The following is a 26,691-nucleotide window of genomic DNA, read 5'->3' as shown; positions in this document are numbered from 1 at the left end:
GTTCATTGTATTAAACATATATTTAACATATTTTTAAACCTTAGGCATTAACAAGGATAAAGCAGGAAATACGAGAAAAAGAAAATTTGGTTAAAGAAAAGATCAAGTTTTTGGAAAATGAGATTGGGAATAATACAGAATATGAGAAAAGAATTTCTGTTGTTGATCGTAAACTTTTAAAATGTAGAATGGAGTATCAGCGTCATGAAACAAACAGAAGTCAGCTGAAAGATGAGGTATGTCAACTAAAAAGACTGGCTTGTGTATTTATGAAAAATTACTATAAAAATAAGCATAAAATCTCTCTTTTGATTAAGGAACTGTCTTCTAGTCCCTTTTTCTTATGTCCCTTCATGTTGTGGAATTTTAGGGTACTGCATTTTAGCCCTGCTGGGTGAAAGCAAGAGGGGTTCCAGACATATCACAGATGGTGTGAAGGGATTGGAAATTGGAATAGTGTAGAGCATTTCATTGTATAAGTTGTTACATTTTTTATTTCTTTTTCTTTTTTTTAAAGATTTTATTTATTTATTTGACCGACAGAGATCACAAGCAGGCAGAGAGGCAGATGGAGAGAGAGGAAGGGAAGCAGGCTCCCTGATGAGCCGAGAGCCTGATGTGGGGCCTGATCCCAGAACCCTGGGATCATGACCTGAGCTGAAGGCAGAGGCTTTAACCCACTGAGCCAGCCAGGCGCCCCTACATTTTTTATTTCTGATAAAGAAGGAAAGATTTTTTTTCTGTCCAAGAAGAGTAATTAAATTTGATCCTGAAGAAGTGAAATAAGCATATTTCTTGCCTAAATTAAATGTCACTGATAATAGTTTATTCTTAAAATTTTTTAAGTTTAAATCAATTGTATTAAAAAATGTCAGAATTCATTCACTCATTATTTGTTTATCAAGATATAATTCACATATAATAATTCACCCTTTTAAAGTATATAATTTGGGGGAGGAGTCAAAATGGTGGAGAAGTAGCAGGCTGAGACAACATCAGGTAGCAGGAGATCAGCTAGATAGCTTATCAAACCATTCCGAACACCTACAAACCCAACAGGAGATCAAAGAGAAGAAGAGCAGCAATTCTAGAAACAGAAAATCAACCATTTTCTGAAAGGTAGGACCGGCGGAGAAGGGAATCCGCGGGGGGGGGGGGGGGGGGGCTCTCTGCAACAGTGGAGCAACAGAGCACAAAATCAGAACTTTTAAAAGTCTGCTCCACTGAGGGACATCGCTCCAGAGACTAAATCGGGGTGAAGCCAGTGCGGGAACAGCATGGCCTCAGGTCCCGCAGGGTCATGGAAGGATCAGGGGTGTCTGAGTGTTGCAGAGCTCACAGGTATTAGAGCAGGGAACCTGGCTACAGAAACCGAGCCGAGGAGTGAGCTCTCAATCTGAGGTTACTTTGAACTGTAATCTGTGGTACAGGCCAGTGCTCTGAGTGGGATCCCCACAAGATCCGGGGAGATCCCCCGGAAGAGCCCAGGGATCTGCAGGGTTCAGAGACTCCAGGCAGAGCTGTGTGCCAGAGAACGAGATGCTTGGTCACAGGCTGGATGAGCTTGGAGCATGGCTGGAGGCCAGGGAATTGGGAGTGATTGAGCGCTTTTCTCTAAGGGTGCACTGAGGAGTGGGGCCTTGAGCTCTTGGCTCCTCTGGGTTGGAGATTGGGAGGCTGCCATTTTCATTCCCGTCCTCCGGAAAGCATTCAGGGAACACAGGTTCCTGAAAGCGAACCCTAGCGGATTACTTAGCCTGTCCCTTGGTAAGGGTGATGCAATTCTGCCTCTGGCAAAGACACTTGAGAATCACTACAACAGGCCCCTCCCCCAGAATAGCAACAAGAAATCCAACCAAGACCAAGTTCACTTACCAAAGAGAACAGCAGAATTCCAGAGGAGGAGAAAGCAAAGCATGGAATTCATGGCTTTCTCCCTATGATTCTTTAGTCTTGCAAAGTTAATTAATTTTTTTATTTAATATTTTTTCTTCTGCTAAATTTTTTTTAACTTTTATCCTTTCCTCTTTAAACGTTTTAAAACTAGTTTATGTTAACAATACCTTTCATAAAAAATTATCTTTTTTGAATCTTTATTATTATAGTCATATTTTATCCTTCATTGTATCTAACTTTATTTTTTATGTACACATAGAGTTTTTTCTTCTAAAAAATTTCTTCTAAAAAATTTTCTTCTAAAAAATTCTAAAAAAATCTCTTTTTCTAAGAGATCAAAATACATCCTAAATCTAACACTGGGCTTATTCTAGTCTCTAGCACGGGCAATTTCTCTACACTTTATTTTTCTTTATCCTCCCAAACAACTTATCTGATCAACTCCTTTTAGAAATTAAAAATTTTTTTTCATCTTTATACTCATATTCCATCCTTTTATTGTGTTTACCCTTATATATGTTTTTCATTTTTTAAAATTGAGGTAGTTTCTTCTAAGAGACCAAAATATTCCCAAAATTAAGTGGGTGACCCTGTTCTAGACCCTGTTCTAAAATTTGGGGAGGTAATTTCTTCTAAGAGACCAAAATACTCCCAAAGTTAAGTGGGTGACCCTGTTCTAGTCACCAGTAATATATATATATATATATATATATATTTATTTATTTATTTATTTTTTATATTTTTTCTTTTTGAATTTTTTTTTTCTGAACTTTTTACCTCTTTTCTTCCCCCCATGATTTGGGGTCTCTTCTGATTTGGTTAAAGCACATTTTCCTGGGGTCTTTGCCGCCCTTTAGTATTTTATTTGCTCCTTCATATTTTCTTATCTGGAGAAAATGACAAGGCGAAAAAAAACTCACCACAAAAAAAAAAGAGTAAGAGGCAGTACTAAAGGCTAGAGACCTAATCAATACAGACATTGGTAATATGTCAGATCTAGAGTTCAGAATGATGATTCTCAAGGCTCTTGGCTGGGTTTGGAAAAGGCATGTAAGATATAAGAGAAACCCTGTCTGGAGAAATAAAAAAACTAAAATCTAACCAAGTTGAAATCAAAAAAGCTATTAATGAGGTGCAATCAAAAATGGAGGCTCTTACTGCTAGGATAAATGAGGCAGAACAGAGAATTAGTGATATAGAAGACCAAATGACAGAGAAAAAAGAAGCTGAGCAAAAGAGAGACAAACAACTACTGGACCACGAGGGGAGAATTCGGAGACAAGTGACACCATAAGAAAAAACAACATTAGAATAATTGGGATCCCAGAAGAAGAAGAAAGAGAGAGTGGGGCAGAAGGAATATTGGAAAGAATTCTTGCAGAGAATTTCCCTAATATGGCAAAGGGAACAAGCATCAAAATCCAGGAGGTGCAGAGAACCACCCCTCCCCGCAAAATCAATAAGAATAGGTCCACACACCATCATCTAATAGTAAAATTTACAAGTCTTAGTGACAAAGAGAAAATCCTGAAAGCAGCCTGGGACAAGAAGTCTGTAACATACAATGGTAAATATATTGGATTGGCAGCGGAGTTATCCACAGAGACCTGTCAGGCCAAAAAGAACTAGCATGATATATTCAGAGCACTAAATGAGAAAAACATGCAGCCAAGAATACTATATCCAGCTAGGCTGTCATTGAAAATAAGAGAGATAAAAAGCTTCCTGGACAAACGAAAACTGAAAGAACTTGCAAACACCAAACAGCTCTCCAGAAAATATTGAAAGGGGTCCTCTAAGCAAAGAGAGAGCCTAAAAATAGTAGATCAGAAAGGAGCAGACATAATATACAGTAATAGTCACCTTATAGGCAATACAATGGCACTAAATTCATATCTCTCAATAGTTACCCTGAATGTAAATGGGCTAAATGCCCCAATCAAAAGACACAGAGTATCAAAATGGATTAAAAATACAAAACAAAACCCATCAGTATGCTGCCTACAAGAAACTCATTTTAGACCCAAAGACACCTCCAGATTTAAAGTGAGGGGATGGAAAACAATTTACCATTCTAATGGACATCAGAAGAAAGCTGGGGTGGCAATCCTTATATCAGATCAATTAGATTTTAAGCCAAAGACTATAATAAGAGATGAGGAAGGACACGATATCATACTCAAAGTGTCTGTCCAACAAGAAGAACTAAAAATTTTAAATATCTATGTCCCTAACATGGGAGCAAACAACCATATAAACCAATTAATAACAAAATCAAAGAAACACATCGACAATAATAAAAAATAGTAGGGGACTTTAACACTCCCTTCACTGAAATGGACAGATCATCCAAGCAAAAGATCAATAAGGAAATAAAGGCCTTAAATGACACACTGGACCAGATGGATATCACAGATATATTCAGAACATTCCATCCCAAAGCAACAATACACATTTTTCTCTAGTGCATATGGAACATTCTCCAGAATAGAGCACATCGTGGGTCACAAATCAGGTCTCAACTGGTATCAAAAGATTGGGATCATTCCCTGCATATTTTCAGATCACAATGCTCTGAAGCTAGACCTCAATCACAAGAGGAAATTTGGAAAGGACCCAAATACATGGAGGCTAAAGAGCATCCTTCTGAAGAATGAATGGGTCAACCAGGAAATTAAAGAAGAATTGAAAAAATTCATGGAAACAAATGATAATGAAAACGCAACAGTTCAAAATCTGTGGGACACTGCAAAGGCAGTCCTGAGAGGAAAATATATAGCGATAGATTCCTTTCTCAAAACACAAGAAAGGGGGTGCCTGGGTGGCTCAGTGGGTTACGCCGCTGCCTTCGGCTCGGGTCATGATCTCAGGGTCCTGGGATCGAGTCCCGCATTGGGCTCTCTGCTCGGCGGTGAGCCTGCTTCCTCCTCTCTCTCTCTCTCTCTGCCTGCCTCTCTGCCTACTTGTGATCTCTCTGTGTCAAATAAATAAATAAAATATTAAAAAAAAAAAACAAGAAAGGTCTCAAATACACAACCTAACCCTACACCTAAAGGAGTTGGAGAACGAACAACAAAGAAAGCCTAAATCCAGCAGAAGAAGAGAAATCATAAAGATCAGAGCAGAAATCAATGAAATAGAAACAAAAAAACAATAGAACAAATCAACAAAACTAGGAGCTGGTTCTTTGAAAGAATTAATAAAAGATTGATAAACCCCTGGCCAGACTTATCAAAAAGAAAAGAGAAAGACCCAAATAAATAGAATCATGAATGAAAGAGGAGAGATCACAACCAACACCAAAGAAATAGAAACAATTACAAGAACATATTATGAGCAACTCTACACGAACAAATTTGACCATCTGGAAGAAATGGATGCATTCCTAGAGACATGTAAACTACCACAACTGAACCAGGAAGAAATAGAAAACCTAAACAGAACCATAACCATAACCAGTAAGGAGATTGAAACAGTCATCAAAAGTCTCCAAACAAACAAAAGCCCAGGGCCAGATGGCTTTCCAGGAGAATTCCACCAAACATTTAAAGAAGAATTAATTCCTATTCTCCTGAAACTGTTCCAAAAAAGTAGAAATGGAAGGAAAACTTCCAAACTCATTTTATGAGGCCAGCATCACCTTGATCCCAAAACCAGACAAGGATCCCATCAAAAAAGAGAATTACAGACCAATATTCTTGAACACAGATGCAAAAATTCTCACCAGAATACTGGCCAATAGGATCTAACAGTACATTAAAAGGATTATTCACCATGACCAAGTGGGATTTATTCCAAGGCTGCAAGGTTGGTTCAACATCCGCAAATCAATCAGTGTGATACAAGACATTAATAAAAGAAAGAATAAGAACCATTTGATACTCTCAATAGATGCTGAAAAAGCATTTGACAAAGTACAGCATTCCTTCCTGATCAAAACTCTTCAAAGTGTAGGGATAGAGGGCACATACCTCAATATTGTCAAAGCCATCTATGAAAACGCACCGTAAATATCAATCTCAATGGAGATTTTAAGCCAAAGACTATAATAAGAGATGAGCTTATTATAATAAGCCAAAGACTATAATAAGAGATGAGCTACCCTATGAGAGCTTTTCCGCTAAGTTCAGGAATACAGCAGGGATGTCCACTATCACCACTGCTATTCAACATTGTATAGAAGTCCTAGCCTCAGCAATCAGACAACAAAAAGAAGCTAAAGACTTCCAAATCAGCAAAGAAGGAGTCAAACTCTCACTCTTTGCAGATGATATGATACTATATGTGGAAAATCCAAAAGACTCCACTCCAAACTGCTAGAACTTGTACAGGAATTCAGTAAAGAGTCAGGATATAAAATCAATCTACAGAAATCAGTGGCATTTCTATACACCAGCAGCAAGACAGAAGAAAGACAAATTTACGAGTTGATCCCATTTATAATTGCACCCAAAACCATAAGATACCTAGGAACAAACCTAATCAAAGAGGCAAAGAATCTGTACTCAGAAAACTATAAAGTACTCATGAAAGAAATTGAGGAAGAAACAAAGAAATGGAAAAATGTTCCATGCTCATGGATTGGAAGAACATATATTGTGAAAATGTCTATGCTACCTAAAGCAGTCTACACATTTAATGCAATCCCTATCAAAATCCCATCCATTTTTTTCAAAGAAATGGAACAAATAATCCTACAATTTATATAGAACCAGAAAAGACCTCAAATGGCCAGAGGAATATTGAAAAAGAAATCCAAAGTTGGTGGCATCACAATTCCAGACTTTAAGCTCTATTACAAAGCTGTGATTATCAAGACAGTATGGTACTGGCACAAAAACAGACACATGGATCAGTGGAACAGAATAGAGAGCCTGGAAATAGATCCTCCACTCTATGGTCAACTAATCTTTGACAAAGTAGGAAAGAATGTCCAATGGAAAAAAGTCTCTTCAACAAATGGTATTGGGAAAATTGGACAGCCACATGCAGAAAAATGAAACTGGACCATTTCCTTACATCACACATGAAAATAGACTCAAAATGGATGAAGGACGTCAATGTGAGACAGGAATCCATCAAAATCCTTGAGGAGAACACAGGCAGCAACCTCTTCAACCTCAGCTGCAGCAATTTCTTCTAGGAATATTGCCAAACACAAGGCAAGCAAGGGCAAAAATGAACTATTGGGACTTCATCAAGATGAAGTCTTGCACAGGAAGGAAACAGTTAACAAAACCAAAAAACAACTGACAGAATGGGAGAAGATATTTGCAAACAATGTATCAGATAAAGGGCTAGTATCCAAAATCTATAAAGAGCTTAGCAAACTCAACACCCAAAGGACAAATAATCCAATCAAGAAGTGGGCAGAGGACATGAACAGATATTTCTTCAAAGAAGACATCCAGATGGCCAACAGACACATGAAAAGGTGCTCCACATCACTCGGCATCAGGGAAATACAAATCAAAACCACAATGAGATATCACCTCACACCAGTCAGAATGGCTAAGATTAACAAGCCAGGAAATGACAGATGCTGGCGAGGATGCAGAGAAAGGGGAACCCTCCTACACTTTTGGTGGGAAAGCAAGCTGTTGCAGCCGCTCTGGAAAACAGCATGGAGGTTCCTCAAAAAGTTGAAAATAGGGCTACCCTATGACCCAGTAATTGCACTACTGGATATTTACTCTAAAGATACAAATGTAGTGATCTGAAGGGGCACATGCAAACCTGAATGTTTATAGTAGCAATGTCCACAATAGGCTAACTATGGAAAGAACCTAGATGTCCATCAACAGATGAATGGATAAAGAAGTGGTATATATATATACAATGAAATACTATGCAGCCATCAAAAGAAATGAAATCTTGCCATTTTCGATGACATGGATGGAACTAGAGGGTATTATGCTTAGCAAAATAAGTCAGTCAGAGAAAGACAACTATCATATGATCTCCCTGATATGAGGAAGTGGAGATGCAACGTGGGGGGTTTGGGGGTAGGAAAAGAATAAATGAAACAAGATACGATCGGGAGGGAGACAATCTCTGATGGTTTGTCTCCCTCCCGATCATCAGAGATTCTTTTTTTTTTTTTTTTTTTTAATTTTTTAAAGATTTTATTTATTTATTCGACAGAGAGAAATCACAAGTAGGCAGAGAGGCAGGCAGAGAGAGAGAGAGGAGGAAGCAGGCTCCCCGCCAAGCAGAGAGCCCGATGCAGGACTCGATCCCAGGACCCTGAGATCATGACCTGAGCCGAAGGCAGCGGCCTAACCACTGAGCCACCCAGGCGCCCACCGATCATCAGAGATTCTTAATGTCACAAAACAAACTGAGGCTGGCCGGGGGGTAGGGAGAGGGTGATGGGATTATGGACGTTGGGGAGGGCATGTGCTATGGTGAGTGCTGTGAAGTGTATAAATCTGGCGAGTCATGGACCTGTACACCTGGGGTAGTAATACATTGTATGTTTATAAAAAAATAAAAAATATTGGGTGCCTGGGTGGCTCAGTGGGTTAAGCCGCTGCCTTCGGCTCAGGTCGTGATCTCAGGGTCCTGGGATCGAGTCCCACATTGGGCTCTCTGCTCAGCGGGGAGCCTGCTTCCTCCTTTCTCTCTCTGCCTGCTTCTCTCTGCCTACTTGTGATCTCTCTCTGGCAAATAAATAAATAAAATATTTAAAAAAAAATAAAAAATAAAAAATATTAAAAATTAAAATATATAATTTACTGGTTTTTGAATATTACATAGAATATGCCACCATCTCCACTATCTAATTTTAGGCTATCTTTGTCTTTCAAAAAAAAAAAATCCCTTACCCATTAAAAATCATTCTACTTCCCTCCTCCAGCCCAGCCCTGGCAACTGTTTTTTTTTTTTTTTTTTCTGGGAACTGTTAATCTACTTTCTGTCTCTATGGATTTGCCTATTTTGGACATTTTTATTTTATTTACATGATATTTTCAAGGTTTATCCATGTCGTAGCATGCATCAGTACTTCATTTCTTTTCTCTAAATTTTAAAATTGAGATGAACTAGGGGCAGCTGGGTGGCTCAGTCAGTTAAATTTCTGCCTTCAGCTCAGAACATGATCCCAGAGTATTGGGATCAAGCCCTGCATTGAGCTCCCTGCTCAGTGGGGAATCTGCTTCTCCCTCTGTCCTTTTGCCTGCTCATGTTCTCTTTCTCGCTCTGTCTCCCAAATAAATCAATAACATATTTTTAAAAATTTGAGATAAAGTACACATAGAATAGAGTTTACCATCCGAATCATTTTCAAGCATACAGTTCAGTGGTATTAAATTCCCAATGTTATGCAACCATCACCACCATTAATCTCTGTAACTCTTTTCTTCTTGTAAAACTGAAACCACATACTAATTAAACTCTAACTCCCCATTCTACACCTCCGCCCAGCTCCTAGTAACTACCATTCTACTTTCTCTCTCTATGAGACTACTCTAAGTACTTCATACACATGAAATCAGACAGTATTTCTCTTTTTGACTGGCTTATTTCACTTTTTTCACTTAGCATAATGTTCTCAAGGTTTATCTATGGTGTTGTAGATGTCAAATTTTCGTTACTTTTTAAGGCTAAATACTATTCCATTATATGTATATATAATATATATATATATTATATATATATAAAACATTTTGCTTCTCTGTTTATCTGGGTTGCTGCCATGTTTTAGCTATTGTGAATAATGCTGCTATGAACATGGTGTACAATTATCTCAGAATTCCTGGATGATAATTATGGTAATTATGTTTTTAATTTTTTGAGGGACCAGCATACTTTTTGTAGTGGCTGTACCATTTTATATTTTCACCAAGAGTGCACAAATATTTGTTTCTTCACATTATCGCCTATACTTGTTCTTTTCTTTTTTTGGTAGCAGCCATTCTCATGGAAGGGTATGAGGTGGTATTTCATTATGGTTTTGATTTGCATTTCCCTAAGGATTGATGCTGTTGAGCTTTTTTTTTTTTTTTTTTTAATGAGTTTATTGGCTATTAGTATATCTTCTTTGGAGAAATGTCTATTGTCTATTTGAGTCCTTCACTCATTTTTTGGATCAGTTTGGTTTTTTTGTTTGTTTGTTTTGTTTTTGTTTTTTTTTGGTGGTGGTGGTGGTGGTGAGTTTTAGAAATTATCTACATATTCTAGATATTAATCCCTTATCAGGTATATGATTTGCAATTATTTTCTACATTTTTGGACTGCTTTTTAACTATGTTGATACTGTCTTTTGATGCACAGAAGTTTTAAATTTTGATGAAGTCCAGTTTGTCTTTTTTTCTTTTGTTGCCTATCATATCCAAGAAATCATTGCCAAAATCCAATACTGTGATGCTTTTGCTCTATGTACCTTTAGTACATCTATGTAGAGTCTGTAATTTGCCGTTATCATGCTATAAGCCATCCAGAATATAATACAAATCAAAAAGAGAAGCTGTTAATACGTTTTACAGCAACATGGCCACTGTATTTATGGTTGTGATGTAGGTTAAAAACTAACATGTTCAGAATAGAACTTCTCAAAAATGAAATTAATTTATAAGATGTAGAATAAAAATTTAATTTCTGTATGTTAACTAATGAATAGCTGGATTCTTTAAAAGCCACTGTGAATAGAAGTTCCAGTGATTTAGAAGGTATAAGGAGAAATATTTCCAAAATAAAGAAGGACATTCATGAAGAAACAGCAAGGTAAGAAAAAAGATATTTAAATATGTTTACGGTTCTTGACTACTTCTATTTTTTTAAGATTTTATTTTTTTATTGGAGAGAAAGAGAGAGAACAAGTAGAGGGAGGAGCCGAAGGAGAGGGACAAGATGCAGGGCTCAATCTCACGACCCTCACATCACACCTGGATCCGAAATCAAGAGTTGGACATTAAATGTCTGAACTACTCAGGCACCCTAGTTCTTGACTACTTCTAGAAAAATTATCAAATATTTAAGCTCTTGTTAATAATTGTAAACTGATAGCTGCTAAATGATTAAACTTGAAAAAAAGTTTTTTCTGGGTTTTTCTTTGTAAAGGCTTAGGAACAATATTTTTATGATCTATTAAATATATGTTTAATAAATATATAAGGTTTACAGAAAGGTCACAGAAAGGTAATGAATAGGTTTATGGCAAAAGACACCTTCACGTTATATGAAGAAATCTTAGGATAAACTGTTTCTTGTTTGTATTACTTTTTAGATATGTTTTCTGTCTTTCCTCTTAAACTCTCTCTAGGTTACAGAAAATTAAAAATCATAATCAGATTGTGAGAAAAAAATTAAAGCAGATAACTGAGAAAACAATGTCTGTAGAAGAGAAAGCTACCAATTTGGAAGATATGCTAAGGGAGGAAGAAAAAAATGTAAAGGTAAAGTTTAGTTTTAGTTCTTAAGAGTCACAGTGAATCTTGCAATAGTGAATTAGACTCTTGCAGTCAGGGAGTAGGAGGTCTTTTAAGAGGCTCTGCTTTCTGGTGTGATCACATTTGTTATCAAGATTTTGAGTTGTTGGACCCCTCTTTGTGTGTGGCTTCTAAGGATTTTTCTGGCCTTCTATCTTAAAGCTTCTCTTTCTCCTTTTGCTTCACTTTCGACATTTGACTTGGATGTCTTCTTTCACAAGTAGCCCTCTACCTGTAATCTTGTGCCTTCCCAATGCCTGGTGTGTCTCTGCTTGCCATTCTTATATGTGCTCTTATATTGCGGAGGTACCTTGAAAAATGCCCATATTTTAAAATTGATTTCTACCCTTACTGTTCATTTTCTTTCTTTCTTTCTTTCTTTCTTTCTTTCTTTCTTTCTTTCTTTCTTTCTTTCTTTCTTCCTTCCTTCCTTCCTTCCTTCCTTCCTTCCTTCCTTCCTTTCTTTCTTTCTTTCTTTCTTCTTTCCTTTCTTTGTGATCGAATTTCCCCCAATGGTCTACATTCCTTCCCTGTATTTCTTTATCATATGTTATCTCTGATGGTCTGGCACCATTTATAGGTAAATGGACTCTTAAGTGTTCTACTCTCTTAACTCTGTTGGAATGTCTTTGGCATCTTGGTAACATTTAGGCCAATTTTTGAGGAACTGGACAAGGCTGGTTCATCATTTCCTCTTTGAAAACTTTGAAGTGACTTCTGTGTTCTGACACTGTTTATACTACTTCTTGCTTTTACTCTTTTTCTGAGTAATATCATGGCAATATCCTCCATTTGATAAATATCAAATATGGTTTCACTTATTGTTGGATGGAATCAAGCTTCTTCGGTGTGCTGTTCAATGTTTAAAATCCCTTAATAATGAAGTCACGACTTGAGTGGTATATGAGTATAAATCACATTATTTTTTAAAAAGTTGTTTTTTTCCCCCTAAGGCATGAGTTTTTATAGCACATGTAATAGGACAGTATTAGAACTTATTAGAAGTCTATAAAGACTGAAATCCATATAAAGTAGACCTTTGATGATGACATTAAAAACTGGTGACATTTTTGAAGAAATTAGCTTAATTAGAAAAAATGGGATTGGCAGCATGTGTGCTGCCGTTCATTATGGCAGCATGTATAGCAGCATTTTATTCATAATCTTGGTTTTTGTAGCTGTTGGTTTTTGTTTGGAAAAATCCTAACCTATAGTTTTGGAAGTGTACTCTGTTATACTACCAAGCACTGACTTTAAAACTGCCAGACAGTCTTTGAGAAGGTCTTAAAACAAATGAAAATTGTCCATTATATATAAAAAAGCATTCTTAAGATTATATTGTTTTTTAATTTGTCAAAATTTAAATGTGCCAGTCACAGATTTTTTTTTTCATATTGAGGGTCATTTGTTGCCAAAAGGAAATAGGCTTATCTGGGTGTAAGAACACAGAGGGAAATTATTTCAACATTTAAAATGATAACTTTCAACAGATCTTGCTTGGCATGGGAGATCTATTTGAAGCCTAGAACACATGGTCATGAAACCCTGAGGTCAAGACAGATCTGCCTCTTAAGAAATGAGGAGTGGGAATGGAGGACTGGTTTTTGTTTCCTAGAAGGCTGCACATGTAGGGAGGCCAACTGGAGACAAGGTGTGAATAAAGGGTAGTGCCAGTAGCATGTTGGGACCAGCACTTACCAGCTCAAAACGAATGATAGTTGAATTTCCTGGAATTTTGCGAGTCAGCTGCTAACATAGCTACTATTAAAAATTAAGTTATTTAGACTTATAATTAAATATATAACATTCAAAATGAAGTAAAATAAGTACTCCACACTCATCACTTCAAAATTATTTTACTAGATTTTACTATTATCTATTTATGCTCTTAAGATTACTTACATTTATTATATCTGTATAGTGGAAATGCTATGTAATGGTTTGCTACTGCCTCTCTTCCCAACTCTGCATTTAACGGAATCATGTTAGTGGTTTGAAATTGGCCATAGTGGGAATATTTATACAATGAAAAATCAGCTTCTTCCCCCTAACCTCCCATCCTTTGGAAAACTGGTGGATAAACATTTACCTGCTCACCACTGGATAGTGCCCAGAATAAGGTGGGAGATTGCATGATATGATTTCTTTCCTGTAACAGCCTCAAGACTTCAGCAAATTCTGTGAACTTGAAAGTTGTATGTCTCTGGTATATTTTATTTTCTAAGGAAACCAGTGGAATGGCCAAGTTCTAAGGTCAGGGTGACATGGTATAGAATTAAGATGACAGATCAAGGTACTGGAAGAGAGTAGACTATAAGAAATGTTGGAGATTTGTTGAAATTGTGGGAAGGGCATTCTTATATTTTTAAAGGCTAAAAAATGTTGGCGGGGATTAACTTATGACCCCTGAAATTATAATGTTCATAAAATAAAAGATTTTAAGCTACTATAATTTCATTGATCACTATTATTCTTATCACCAGGAAGTGGAAGTTCAGTTGAACATAGTGAAAGAGGTGCTATTTAAGAAAGTTCAGGAATTACAGACTGAGACAATGAAAGAAAAAGCTGTTGTATCAGAAATCGAAGGAACTCGGTCTTCTCTAAAGCACCTCAACCATCAGTTACATAAACTGGATTTTGAAACCTTGAAGCAGCAAGAAATTATGTACAGTCAGGTAGATATTAATCTTATGAATGTCTTCCATATTGATTTGTTATAGTTGTGATGGTTAAGATACCATAGTGTCCTGAAAAAGCAAAGATTTTTAAGGCATTCTTGGAGCGATAGACAAATGTTGAAATGGGATATCACGTTTGGTCAGCAGTAAGGTAAGGGAGCCTTAAAAGCTATTTTTTTCTTGATCTGAAATGAACAGGTGAGAGGATAGACAATTCTAGTGAGAAACAACCATGCTTTAGAAGAACCTGGGCCAATTGGGCCTGGAGTAAAACAAAACAAGGAGTGAGATATCTGAAACCTGGAAAAACTGTATGTTGAGTCTTAGTCATGCAAACATGGGCTTCCCTACCCCTGCCCGTAAACTAATAGTTTAAAAGCACTTTGGAAGTTTTCACTTATATGTTTCATTTATATATTTTGTCTCATGTTAATTCTTTAATATCATCCCTCTCTACATCTCAATTTCCTTATCTAATGTATTAGTTTCTCAAAATTACAGATGCTGAAGTATTCTTTTAAAAATAATTCATTGGAAGTTCACCATATTTGAGCTATCCATGGCTAACAATTTATGACTTTTTTTGTATCCCTTAGAAAATGGGTCCTCAAAAATCCATGTCTGTATAAATCCAGTGGTTTTACTGAGGTTTCATCCTAGTAGTATGGTGAATATCCTCCTAGCTGACTTCTTATATTTTCAGAAGATTACCTACTTTTATGTCATTATCATGCACTAGATTGTTGAGGAATGGTTTGCTATTTCTCTGCTTAGAGCTAAGAAGGATTTTACACTATAAATTACTGATGAATTAAAGTGACTTTAATAAATGATGACACTTAAGACTAAACTTTAAGAAAGTGTTTATTGTGTTTTTACATTTATAGAAATGGTTTTAACTGTCTATTTCTCATTATCTGTTTTTAAAATAATGCAACAGGATTTTTACATTCAACAAGTGGAACGCCGAATGTCACGGTTAAAAGGAGAAATTAATTCAGAAGAAAAACAAGCCCTTGAAACAAAAATTGTTGAACTTAAAAAGATTTTGGAAGAGAAAAAATCTACATTTGGCCTTTTGGAAACACAGATCAAGAAACTTCATGTAACTTAACCAAAATACTTTTAATGCTTCAAATATCCCAGTCATTAGTTATTCTGTTTTAAGTCAACATGGTTCTAAGACCATGCTTGGATAGGATGATTGCCAAGCTACTTGCATATATAACAAATGTATGAATTAATGTTCATGTTTCTATACTGACTACGAGAATATAGCATTACCATTGATTATGCATTTACTATATGTTAAGTATATTATATGCTTTGAGTATTTTATCTCATTTAATCTTTATCATTGTCTTGTGAGGGAGATATTAATACTCGTGTCACAAATCAAGTAACTTGTCCATGGTTACACATGTAACCAAGCTGTACACAGCTAGTACATGGAGTGCTAGGATTTGATACCTAGCCCACTGGACTTCAAAATACTCTTAAACAGTACATGGTTTAAAGCATTGATAAATTTTTTTTCTATTATCTTTTTGCCAGAATATCTTGATTGCCCTTTATCTTTGAAATGACCGTTATGGGTCATCTATTGTTATTCATTTTTTTACTTACAATTTTTTGAATGATTCTATTTTGTTAATAAGATAAAAATGTTCTTCATCTTTCGGTATTTTACTGTTTATAGTCATATAAATCCTATGTTAGGGGAGCCTGTGTAATATAAATCGTATTTTAAAGTTCAACTGAGAGTAAGTAAAGGAGCTCAGGGACCTGAATGGAATAACCCCAAAAGATAGGAGTGTCATTTACAGTTTGAAAGGCTTGTGATCGGTGTCCTCTAGTGGTTATAAGAAGGATTGCCCTGAATTCCTTCAGGACTGCAAGGGTGAAAGGGAGCTCTTACTTTTTTAAAATAATTTTTTTAAAAAAATTTAAGATGACAAAATTATGGTTTGGAGTAGTTTGTTTCCTGATGAAATGTTTAAAAACCGTTTCCTTAACTTTGTGGAAAAGAACATGTATTTTGGAATCCAAAACAAGTGGTTGTGAGTATAAAGTTTATTTCAGTACTTCTATTTCAACTTTTCTGAGCCCCAGTTAACTGAGCCCTAGTTAACTCATCTATTAAATGAAAGAAAATATTTGATATTATTTTAGGGTATTTGGGAGAATTAGAAGCAATGTGTATCTTAACACAGTGCTTTTAGGGGGTGTTCGATAAATGGTATTGTTTTAATTACATAGAATAAGATAAGAATATGAATGCTGCTGAATGATAGGAGGGTGACATTTGCATGCAAGCACATTTCTTGACTCTGCTGTGAATGGTATCTGTTTTGCTGTGTAGGAATAGTTCTAGTGTTTTGCCTTTTAACTACTTGGGCTCTGTCCATTATACAGCTATATAGTACTTAATGCCTCTCTCTTTAATGCTAGCATTAAATGTAATTTATTTATCTCTTTATTAATGCCTATTAGAGAGATAAATAAATTACAAGAAATGCAAGTGACGTTTTTAAGATATTAAAGCTAGTTAACCTTCTAATGAAGGTCTGCTCTTCTCAGTAGTACCATGAGATTGTGAAGCCATTCTGCATTACCTCTTCCGTGCTATTCCATCTCATACTTTGAATAATAGAAACTAATTCCTTCTGGTTGAAAATCACCTTAAGTTAAATTTTTTTTCATTCTAAAAGTCAATTTTTTGAAATCACATCTTTTATGTGTGATTTTAGGAAATCATACACGCAAAAAAAATTCCTCTTGCAGTCTTGCTGCAATGCAATTCGCTTCATACCTAAGAGAAATACAGGCGATGAGAGAGGCATAGGCGGGAGGCAGAGAGAAAGAGAGAGTAAAAGAGGGAGAGAGAGGAACAGAACTACGTCTTGAAACTAGAAAGTTTTTGCTTTAGGTTCCCAGAGGGGATTATGAGCACAAACCTTGTTCCAAGGTCTGGGTGAGTAGGGAGATGGAGGCTGTTATAAAGCTAGGAACCTGATATCTGATGGATCTGTGTGACACACTTACACATCTGATGGAATTAGAACTTTTCTACCATTTTCTCACTAGCAATACATAACTATACATGTAATTAAGTAATAATAAAAATTCATGGCACTTCTGTGTGTCAAACACTGTTGTAGATACTCTTTGACAGTAACATCTCTAATCCTCACAGCAGCCCAGGCAGGTAGGTACTGCCATTTCCATTTTAGAAATGAGGAAACTAAGGAAGAGTAGGTTGCCCACCAGGGTCAGATAACTAATGTGTAATTAAGGCCATCTGATTCTAGAACTTGTACTGGGAACCAAAACCCTATGCTTTTTTAGACTGAAGGTTTTTGCCTTCTGTGACTTGGGTTGAATCAAGTAAGGAACTTCAAAAGGTAAGCTGTATACTGAACTGATGCTTGGCTTCCTCTTCATATTTCTCCCCATAAATGGCAATCACCCAATAATTTGGGTTGAACAATACATAATATTTTGCAGAATTATTGAAACAAAACCAAATACAAAAAATCAATAGGTGATAAAAAGGAATATGTTTCTATGTGAATATTCACGTGTATTATATTAGAAACATTAGAGCATGAAGTATGAGATATAAGATCCAATTATTATAAATATTTGATGGAACATAATTTAATGTAAGATATGTTTATTTAATGTTATTTTAAAATATATATTTATGTACCTCTTTTCCCTTTTTATAGAATGATCTTTACTTTATCAAGAAGTCAAATAGTAAAAATTGTGATGAAAAACAGTTCCTCATGACCAAAATAAATGAACTAAACCTTTTCAATGACAGATCAGAGAAAGAACTTAATAAAACCAGAGCTTTGAAACAGGTGCAGTAAATCGTATGTGTATGTAATATTAAAAAACACATTTTAATGCTAATTATAGAAAATTTAAAAAATATACCAAACTATAAAGATGAAAATAACTCACTATAATCACTGTATACAAGATAAAGTGTTAAAGTTATAGTATTTCCTTCTAGTCTTTTGAAGAAAATTGACTTTATATATATTATTTAAAGAAATTTTAAATATATTATCTATTTCCATGTATGTTGGCAAACATTAAATATTAAACATTAAGTATTCTTTAACAATTATTTTTAAAGTCTTCCTACAGCTTATTGCATGTGAGTTTCCATAACATTAAACCATATCCTGTTTTCTGGATATGTGTTTATTTCCAATGTGTGGTTATTCTAAGTGGTACTATCAGGTGGACCTGGCTGGTTCAGTCAGTGGAATGCAACTTGTTCTTAGGGTCATGAGTTTGAGCTCCACTTTGGGTATGGAGCCCACTTAAAGAAAATATAGTACTATCATATACTGTGCATATATGTCGTTGTATAATTGTTCAGTGAGTTAGGAGAAATTTCTAACTATGTAATTGCAGTTCAAAAAGAAGGAATATTTTCAGTGTCTTAAAACTATTTTTTTAAAAAAATATTTCATTTTATTTTAGAGCGAGAGAGTGCACGCATGAACAAGGGGAGGGGCAGAGGGAGAAAGAGAGATTCCCAAGCAGACTCTGCACTGAGTAGGAAGCTCCACACAGGGCTTGATCTCATGACCCTGAAATCATGACCCAAGCCGAAACCCAAGAGTTGGGCCCTCAACTGATTGAGCCACCCAGGTGCCCCCAGACTAATTTTCAAGCCAAACTGTCTTCTAGAGGGTTCATCTAATAGTCCCACAGCAGTGTGTGAGCGTTCTATTTTACTCATCATCAGTAGGTGTGGATATTGTAATTCATAAAATTGTTGTCAATTTGATGAGCAAACATGGTATTTCATTGTATTAGTCTATATTTTTTAAGTTGGTGACAACGTGATGTTTGAACATAAAATTTAAAATATTTATGTTTAAATAAAAATGTTTAGGTGTGACTGGGTGGCTTAGTGGGTTAAGTGTGTCTGACTTTTGGTTTTGGTTCAGGTTGTGATCTCAGAGTTGTGGGATGTGGACTCTGCACTGAGCATGGAGCCTACTTAGGATTCTTTCTCTCCCTCTCCCTCTGTGCCCCCCTCCCCACCCCCACCCCCACTTCTGTGTGCTCTCTTCCTCTCAAAAAAATGTATGTTATATTCCATGATCTTTCTTTTTTGGATTTCTAGTTTATTATCTTGGCCCATATTTCCATTAGAAGTTTTATATTTTTTAATATATATTTTGCTTTGCAAAAGACCTTCATATGTAAAAATATTATCATATTATCAATATTTTTTCCATTTATCTTTAAATTTTTATTTAGATTTTTGACATTAAAAACTTTTTTTAACATCAATTACTTTTTCTCTAAATAATTTTTATACTTAGAAACTTCTTTGTCATACTAAAAATCAAACAAATGTTTAATATTTCAGTAACTGCATTGGTATTATCTCTTACAGTAAATTTTTCATTAATCTGGAATATCTTTTTAGTACATTTGAGATGTAGGGATCTAATCTTTTCTCCAACTGCAAAGCTGTGTTTTGAAATAATAAAGTCTTATGTTCTGGAGTGTTTGTTCCTGGACTTTCTATTCTGAAAAGTGATTTATTTTTGTACTCTTCTGTCAGTACTCTATCCATGACTGAATTGTTTAGAATAGAAATTTATTTACATGTTATTTTGTGAGATTTAGTTTAGAATATAAAAATTTTCATCCATAGGAATATATATATATATATATATACACATATACATATATATATATATATATATATATATATATGTATGTATTTCCTGTATTGTAAGATTTTGGGAATCTTCCTTTTTTTTTTTTAAGTAAAACTTAAATTTCAAATTGAATTATAAGACTTGGAATAAATCCGTTTCTTAAATATGAAGAAAAACCAAGAGTTATCACTGAGAGCAATCTAAATTTAATCCTAGTTATCTTGGTCAGTGGTCAAATTAGAAAAAGTTGTATTTTCAAGTTTGACTTTTGTGGCAATAGAAGAAAGCATTTTTGTTTGTGTATAACAGTAATAATTTAAGTATCTGACAATTTTGTTATGTTGATAGGATTTGATGATAGAAGATAATCTTTTAAAACTTGAAGTTAAACGTACTCGAGAAATGCTTCACAGTAAGGCAGAAGAAGTACTTTCTCTGGAAAAAAGAAAACAGCAGTTACACACAGCTATGGAAGAACGAATCGAAGAAATTAAGGTTCACAAAACAATGCTTGCATCACAAATAAGATATGTTGATCAAGAACGGCAGAACATAAGGTAATTTGGGCTTTAAAATACTGCTAAAATTTTTTGAAAATGTAAGTGATATCAGAAGAACTAACTGGATGATCATCTTTTTCTTATTTGAAAAGGCTTTTATTTTTTTTTTATTATTGCTATTTTTAAAGATTTTATTTATTTATTTGACAGAGATCACCAGTAGGCAGAGAGGCAGGAAGAGAGAGAGAGGGGGAAGAAGGCTCCCTGCTGAGCACAGAGCCTGACTCAGGGCTCAATCCCAGGACCCTGAGATCATGACCTGAGCCGAAGGCAGAGGCCTAACCACTGAGCCACCCAGGCGCCCTGAAAAGGCTTTTAATATATTGGACACATTTTAATGAAAAACCTACGGTTTTTCCTCACTCTTTCCTTTGGTAACTTCTAATTCTCTAGATTATCCCTTTTGCAATGAGATCACTAATTCCCTTGTTTGATTTTCAAGTATGTTTTTTGGTTGAGAGTTCAATAACATGCTTTTCCTTATGGCTGCATTTATTAAAACAATTTTGCCCTAGTGGTTTTGTATATCTTTTATAAAAAAGATTTATTCCTGACTACATGCTACTTTTTATATGATTAAATTAAGTAATTAATTTATTATTTATTTGATAGAGAGAAAGCATGAGTAGGGGGAGGACAGGGGGCAGAGAGAGAGAGAGAATCTTAAACAGACTCCATGCTCAACATGGAGCATGACGTGGGGATCTATCTCAGGACCCTGAGATAATGGCCTGAGCTGAAATCAAGAATCAGATGCTCAGTGGTCTGAGCCATGCAGGCACCCCTACATGTTACTTTTTAAAATGTTTCTGTAAATGTTATTTTCTTTTAAATCGTTTCATTTTGATTTGTTGCTAGCATTATAGAAATACAGTTGATTTCTATGTATTAAGAATCCAGCAACATTGCTTAAACTGTTATTAATTCTGACAGTTGATCTGTAGATTCTAATTTCTAGGTATTTCATTCACATCGATTGCAAATAACAGTTTTGTGTCTCTCTTTTCAGTCTTTATAACTTTTCTTTTTTTGGTCTCACTGTCCTTGTTGACTGACCTCCAGATCAGTGCCAACTGGCAATGGTGATTGTAGGTCCCCTGGTCTTGGACCTGATCTGGAAGGGAATCATTTTATCATTAATATGAATTGTAGACTTTTTTGAGATAATTTTTAAATATCAAGGGAGTTCCCATCTGTTTTCATTCTTTGCTAAGAGGTTGTTTTAGTTCATTTCATCAGGAATGGATGTTAACTTTTGTTATATGCTTTTTCTGTATTCATTGATATGATGCAGGTCCGTCAGTCTGTTAATATAGTTAAATATAGTGATTGATTTTTCAAGGTTAAAACAACATTACAATCCAGGAATAAACAAAACTTCTCTTACATTTTCTATAATTCTAGATTTTGTTTGATGGTATTTGTATATAGTTGTCACATCTGTGGTTATTATTCTCCTTTCTGTGTTGTCCTTCTCAATTGATCAGGTAATTAAGGTTATGTCAACTTTCATAGAACAATTCTGTGTGTTTTTTATTTTTCTGTAGTCTGGGTAAGTTTGTAAAAGAGTAGAATTATATCTTTCTTGAATTTTCAAAGATCTTACTAGTAAAGCCATTGGATGTCTGGACTTTTTTGAAGATTTTCAACTATTGATTCAATTTATTGATTGGTTATAAAACAACACAGATTTTGTATTTCTTCTTCAGTAAGTTTTAGTAAATTATATTTTTCCCTATGAAAAAATTTCCATTTCATCTAAATTTTGAGTTATTGTCATAAAATTGTTTATAGTATCATTTTATTATTTAATAGCTATAGTGTTTGTAGCCTTTCATTCCTGATATTATTTGTGACTTCTCTTTTTTAGGTGGGACAAGTCTTGCCAGTGGTTAATCAATTTTATTATTCCTTGAAAAGAAACAATCCTTGTTCATTTTTTTCTATTGTGAATCCATTTTCTATTTTATTATTATTTATTATTATTTTTTAAAGATTCTGTTTATTTATTTTAGAGAGAGAGAAAGCACGAGTTAGGGAGGAGCAGAAAGGGAGGGAGAGGGATGAAGAAAGAATCTCAAGTAGGCCTCAAGTCAAGCCCAGAGCCTCATGCAGGGCTTGATCTCACAGCCCTGAGATCCTGACCTAAACTGAAACCAAGAGTTGGATGCTTAACTGACTGAGCCACCCAGGTCACCACTTTTCTATTTTATTACTTGCTGCTCTCACATTTACTATTTTTTCCTTCTATTTTTATGGGTTTATTCTGATGTGCTTAACTTTTTGAGATAGACACTTAGCTAATTATAAATTTCAACTTTGTTAATTTTTTATTAACATATATGTATTATTTGCCCCAGGGGTACAGGTCTGTGAATTGTCTGGTTTACACACTTCACAGCATTCACCATAACACATACCCTCCCCAATATCCATAACCCAGCTACCCTCTCCATAGCCTCCCTCCCCTCTCCTCCCCTTCCCCCAGCAACCCTCAGTTTGTTTTGTGAGATTAAGAGTTTCTTATGGTTTGTCTCCTTCCTGACCCTTTCTTGTTTCATTTTTTCCTTTCCTACCCCCCAAACCCCCACTCTGCCTTTCAAATTCCTCATATCAGGGAGATCATATAATAATTGTCTTTTTCTGATGGACTTATTTTGTTCAGCATAATACCCTTAGTTTCATCCACATCGTTGCAAATGGCAAGATTTCATTTCTTTTGATGGCTGCATAGTATTCCATTGTATAAATATGCCACTTCTTTATCCATTCATCTGTTGATGGACATCTTTCCATATAGATTCTTTCCATAGTTTGGCTATTGTGGACATTCCTGCTCGAAACATTTGGGTGCACGTGCCCTTTTGGATCACTACATTTGTATCTTTAGGGTAAATACCCAGTAGTTCAATTGCTGCATTGTAGGGTAGCTCTATTTTCAATTTTTTTGAGGAATCTCCATACTGTTTTCCAGAGGGGCTCCACCAGCTTGCATTCCCACCAACAATGTAGGAGGCTTCTCCTTTTTCCACATCCTTGCCAACATCTTTTGTTTCCTGACTTGTTAACTTTAGCCATTCTGACTGGTGCAAGGTAGTATCTCATTGTGGTTTTAATTTGTATTTCCCTGATGCCGAGTGATGTGGAGCACTTTTTCATGTGTTTGTTGACCGTCTGGATGTCTTCTTTGCAGAACTGTCTGTTCGTGTCCTCTGCCCATTTCTTGATTGGATTATATGTCCTTTGGGTGTTGAGTTTGATAAGTTCTTTATAGATTTTGGATATTAGCACTTTATCTGATATGCTGTTTGCATATATCTTCTCCCATTCTGTCAGTTGTCTTTTGGTTTTGTTAACTTTCCTTTGCTGTGCAAAAGCTTTTGATCTTGATGAATCCCAGTAATTCATTTTTGCCCTTGCTTCTCTTGCTTTTGGCGATGTTTCTAGGATCCTGCAGCTGAGGCTGAAGAGGCTGTTACCTGTATGCTCCTCAAGGATTTTGATGGATTCCTATCTCACATTGAGGTCTTTCATCCATTTAAGTCTATTTTTGTGTGTGGTGTAAGGAAATGGTCCAGTTTCATTCTTCTGCATGTGGCTGTCCAATTTTCCCAACACCATTTGTTGAAGAGACTCTTTTATCCATTGAATATTTCCTTTCTGCTTTGTTGCAGATTAGTTGACCATAGGGTTGAGGGTCTATTTCTGGGCTCTCTATTCTGTTCCACTGATCTTTGTGTCTGTTTTTGTGCCAGTCCCATACCGTCTTGATGATCATAGCTTTGTAATAGAGCTTGAAGTCTGGAATTGTAATGCCACCAACTTTGGCTTTCTTTTTCAACATTCCTTTGGCTATTTAGGGTCTTTTCCGGTTCCATATAAATTTTAGGATTATTTGTTCCATTTCTTTGAAAAAAGTTGATGGTATTTTGATAGGGATTGCAATCAATATGTAGATTGCTTTAGGTACATAGATATTTTCACAATATTTATTCTTCCAGTCCATGAGCATGGAATGCTTTTCCATTTCTTTGTGTCTTCCTCAATTTCTTTCATGAGTACTTTATAGTTTTCCGAGTATAGATTCTTTGCCTCTTTGGTTAGGTTTATTCCTAGGTATCTTATGGTTTTGGGTGCGATTGTAAATGGGATTGACTCCTTAATATCTCTTTCTTCTGTCTTGCTGTTGGTGTAGAGAAATGCCACTGATTTCTGTAGATTGATTTTATATCCTGACACTTTACTGAATTCCTGTACAAGTTCTAGCAGTTTTAGAGTGGAGTCTTTTGGGTTTTTCACATAAAGTATTATATTATCTGCAGAGAGTGAGAGTTAAATTTCAACTTTGAAAATTAAACATTAGTTTAGCAGTGTCTTACACAATTTTTTATAAGGGATAAATAGTAAGTATTACAGGTTTTGTGGGCCATGTGGTCTCTGTTGCAACAACCCAACTCTGCCATTGAAGAACAGAAGCAGCCATAGATAGTATGGAAATAAATGAGCATGCCTATATTCCAATAAAACTTTATAGACACTGAAATTTGAATTTCATAGAATTTTTATTTTTCATTAAATATAATGTTCCTCTTGATTTTTCTTTAATTATACATTTTAAAAATGTAAATGGCATTTTTTTCCTCATGGGCTGTACAAAAACATGTAATAGGTAGGATGATTTATTGACCCCAGATTTGTATCACTAATAGTAATATTGCATTGCATATATCTACCCCAATTTTTTAAAAAAGATTTTATTTATTTATTTGACAGAGAGAGATCACAAGTAGGCAGAGAGGCAGGCAGAGAGGCAGGCAGAGAGAGAGAGGAGGAAGCAGGCTCCCTGCTGAGCAGAGAGCCCGATACGGGACTCGATCCCAGGGCCCTGAGATCATGACCTGAGCCGAAGGCAGCGGCTTAACCCACTGAGCCACCCAGGCACCCATATCTACCCCAATTTGTGTATACATTTATTGTTTCTGAGTTTTAACTATTACAGATAAAGCTGTTCTGAACATATATGTGCTTGGTATGAGCATATGCTTTCTTTTCTCTTGGATAAATACCTAGAAGTGGATTATATGATAGGTATTCTTTTTTGTCTTTTCTGTCTTTCATTGGTTTTACTAATTGTTTTTCTCTTCTTTCTTCTTTTATTGTTTTATTGTTAAAAATTGCATTCTAATTTTTATTATTTTGTTGGTTATTCTTTTTTTTTTAAAGATTTTATTTATTTCATAGATATCACAAGTAGGCAGAGAGGTAGGCAAAGAGAGAGGGGGAAGCAGGCTCCCTGCTGAGCAGAGAGCCAGATGTGGGACTCAATCCCAGGACCCTGAGATCATGACCTGAGCCGAAGGCAGTGGCTTAACCCACTGAGCCACCCAGGCACCCCTTGTTGGTTATTCTTAAATTCAAGAGAAACTTCAACCTTCCTATTTCTCTGTGAAAACTGAGGATTAATTAGCTTACAATTTTTTTTCCTTCATAAAAGAGATAAGACTTCTAGCATCTTACTGCTGCATTTCCTCTCTCCTCCTTACCTGTGTTGTTGAAACCACCAATTATATTTTCAGGTTGTTATTTATTGTTTTTAATATTATGTTTCTATTTTTAAAGAACTCCTTTATTGTAGCTTGCATAAACTATACAGTCAATTGCCAGCAATAATTCCACCTACCTATATGTTTTACTTGTTTTTAGTTTAATACTGTTTTGTTTATCCTTTGTCATCTTATTTTCTTGGATTCCCATTTCATTTCTCTGGAGTATGTTTTTTTTTCCAGAATTGATGGTTTCTGAAATTTTTGAGTTCTTGCATGTTTAAAGCATACTTATTCTGTTCATATTTGAATTACAGTTGGACTTTGAAAGCATTGTTTCATATTCTTTTAGATGACAGTGTTTTTATGAGAGGTCTGACTCAGACTAATTCATTTTATCTTGTAAGGAACTTGGTTGTTTTTTTTTTTTCTGTCTGAAAAGCTTTGGAACACTTTTTTTATCCTTCGGGTTTCAGAATTTCTCTGTGTGTCTGGGTGCGTGTTTTTTTTGTTTGTTTTGTTTTTTGTTTGTTTGTTTGTTTTGGCGTTTTGTTTTTGGCTTTCATTTTTATTGTTTGAACCTTGGTGAGCTCTCAATTATTTCATCAAGTTTTTCTTTAGATCAGGGAAATATTTTTCTATTAGTTCTTTAATTTTTTTTCCTTATACCACTCTCTGTGTTCTGCATTTGTTGCTTATTTTTACTGGTTGTTGGTCTGTCTTCTGGATTTCTTAACTTTACTCTCATTTTAAAATTTCTGTTCTCTTTATTCCCCTTTTTAAGATATTCTTATTTTTCCCTCCCTAGTCTCTTTCTTTTGGCCTACTCTCCATTCTTCGTCCCCCTTTCTCTAGATCCTTGATTAATCTTTATTACTTAC

The 26,691-nt window shown here is 35.3% G+C and overlaps 1 protein-coding gene across 1 annotated transcript in view; it reads left to right on the top strand.

Moving 5' to 3' along the window:
• The window catches only part of CCDC39 (coiled-coil domain containing 39), a 52,720-nt gene that overhangs the window by 13,407 nt on the left and 12,622 nt on the right, over positions 1 to 26,691 (top strand). The window contains exons 7-13 of the mRNA XM_004745071.3: positions 45 to 236; positions 10,517 to 10,620; positions 11,159 to 11,291; positions 13,808 to 14,002; positions 14,946 to 15,110; positions 17,737 to 17,874; positions 20,056 to 20,264. Of these exons, the coding sequence (XP_004745128.1) occupies positions 45 to 236; positions 10,517 to 10,620; positions 11,159 to 11,291; positions 13,808 to 14,002; positions 14,946 to 15,110; positions 17,737 to 17,874; positions 20,056 to 20,264 (1,136 nt within the window). The remainder of the gene's footprint in view (positions 1 to 44; positions 237 to 10,516; positions 10,621 to 11,158; positions 11,292 to 13,807; positions 14,003 to 14,945; positions 15,111 to 17,736; positions 17,875 to 20,055; positions 20,265 to 26,691) is intronic.

Source organism: Mustela putorius, unplaced genomic scaffold, assembly GCF_011764305.1.
Source record: "Mustela putorius furo isolate JIRA1106 unplaced genomic scaffold, ASM1176430v1.1 tig00003834_pilon_pilon_pilon, whole genome shotgun sequence".
In the NCBI taxonomy this organism is placed as follows: domain Eukaryota; kingdom Metazoa; phylum Chordata; class Mammalia; order Carnivora; family Mustelidae; genus Mustela; species Mustela putorius.
The sequence above is the reverse complement of the archived record's forward strand: the minus strand, read 5'-3'. Positions and strand labels throughout refer to the sequence as shown.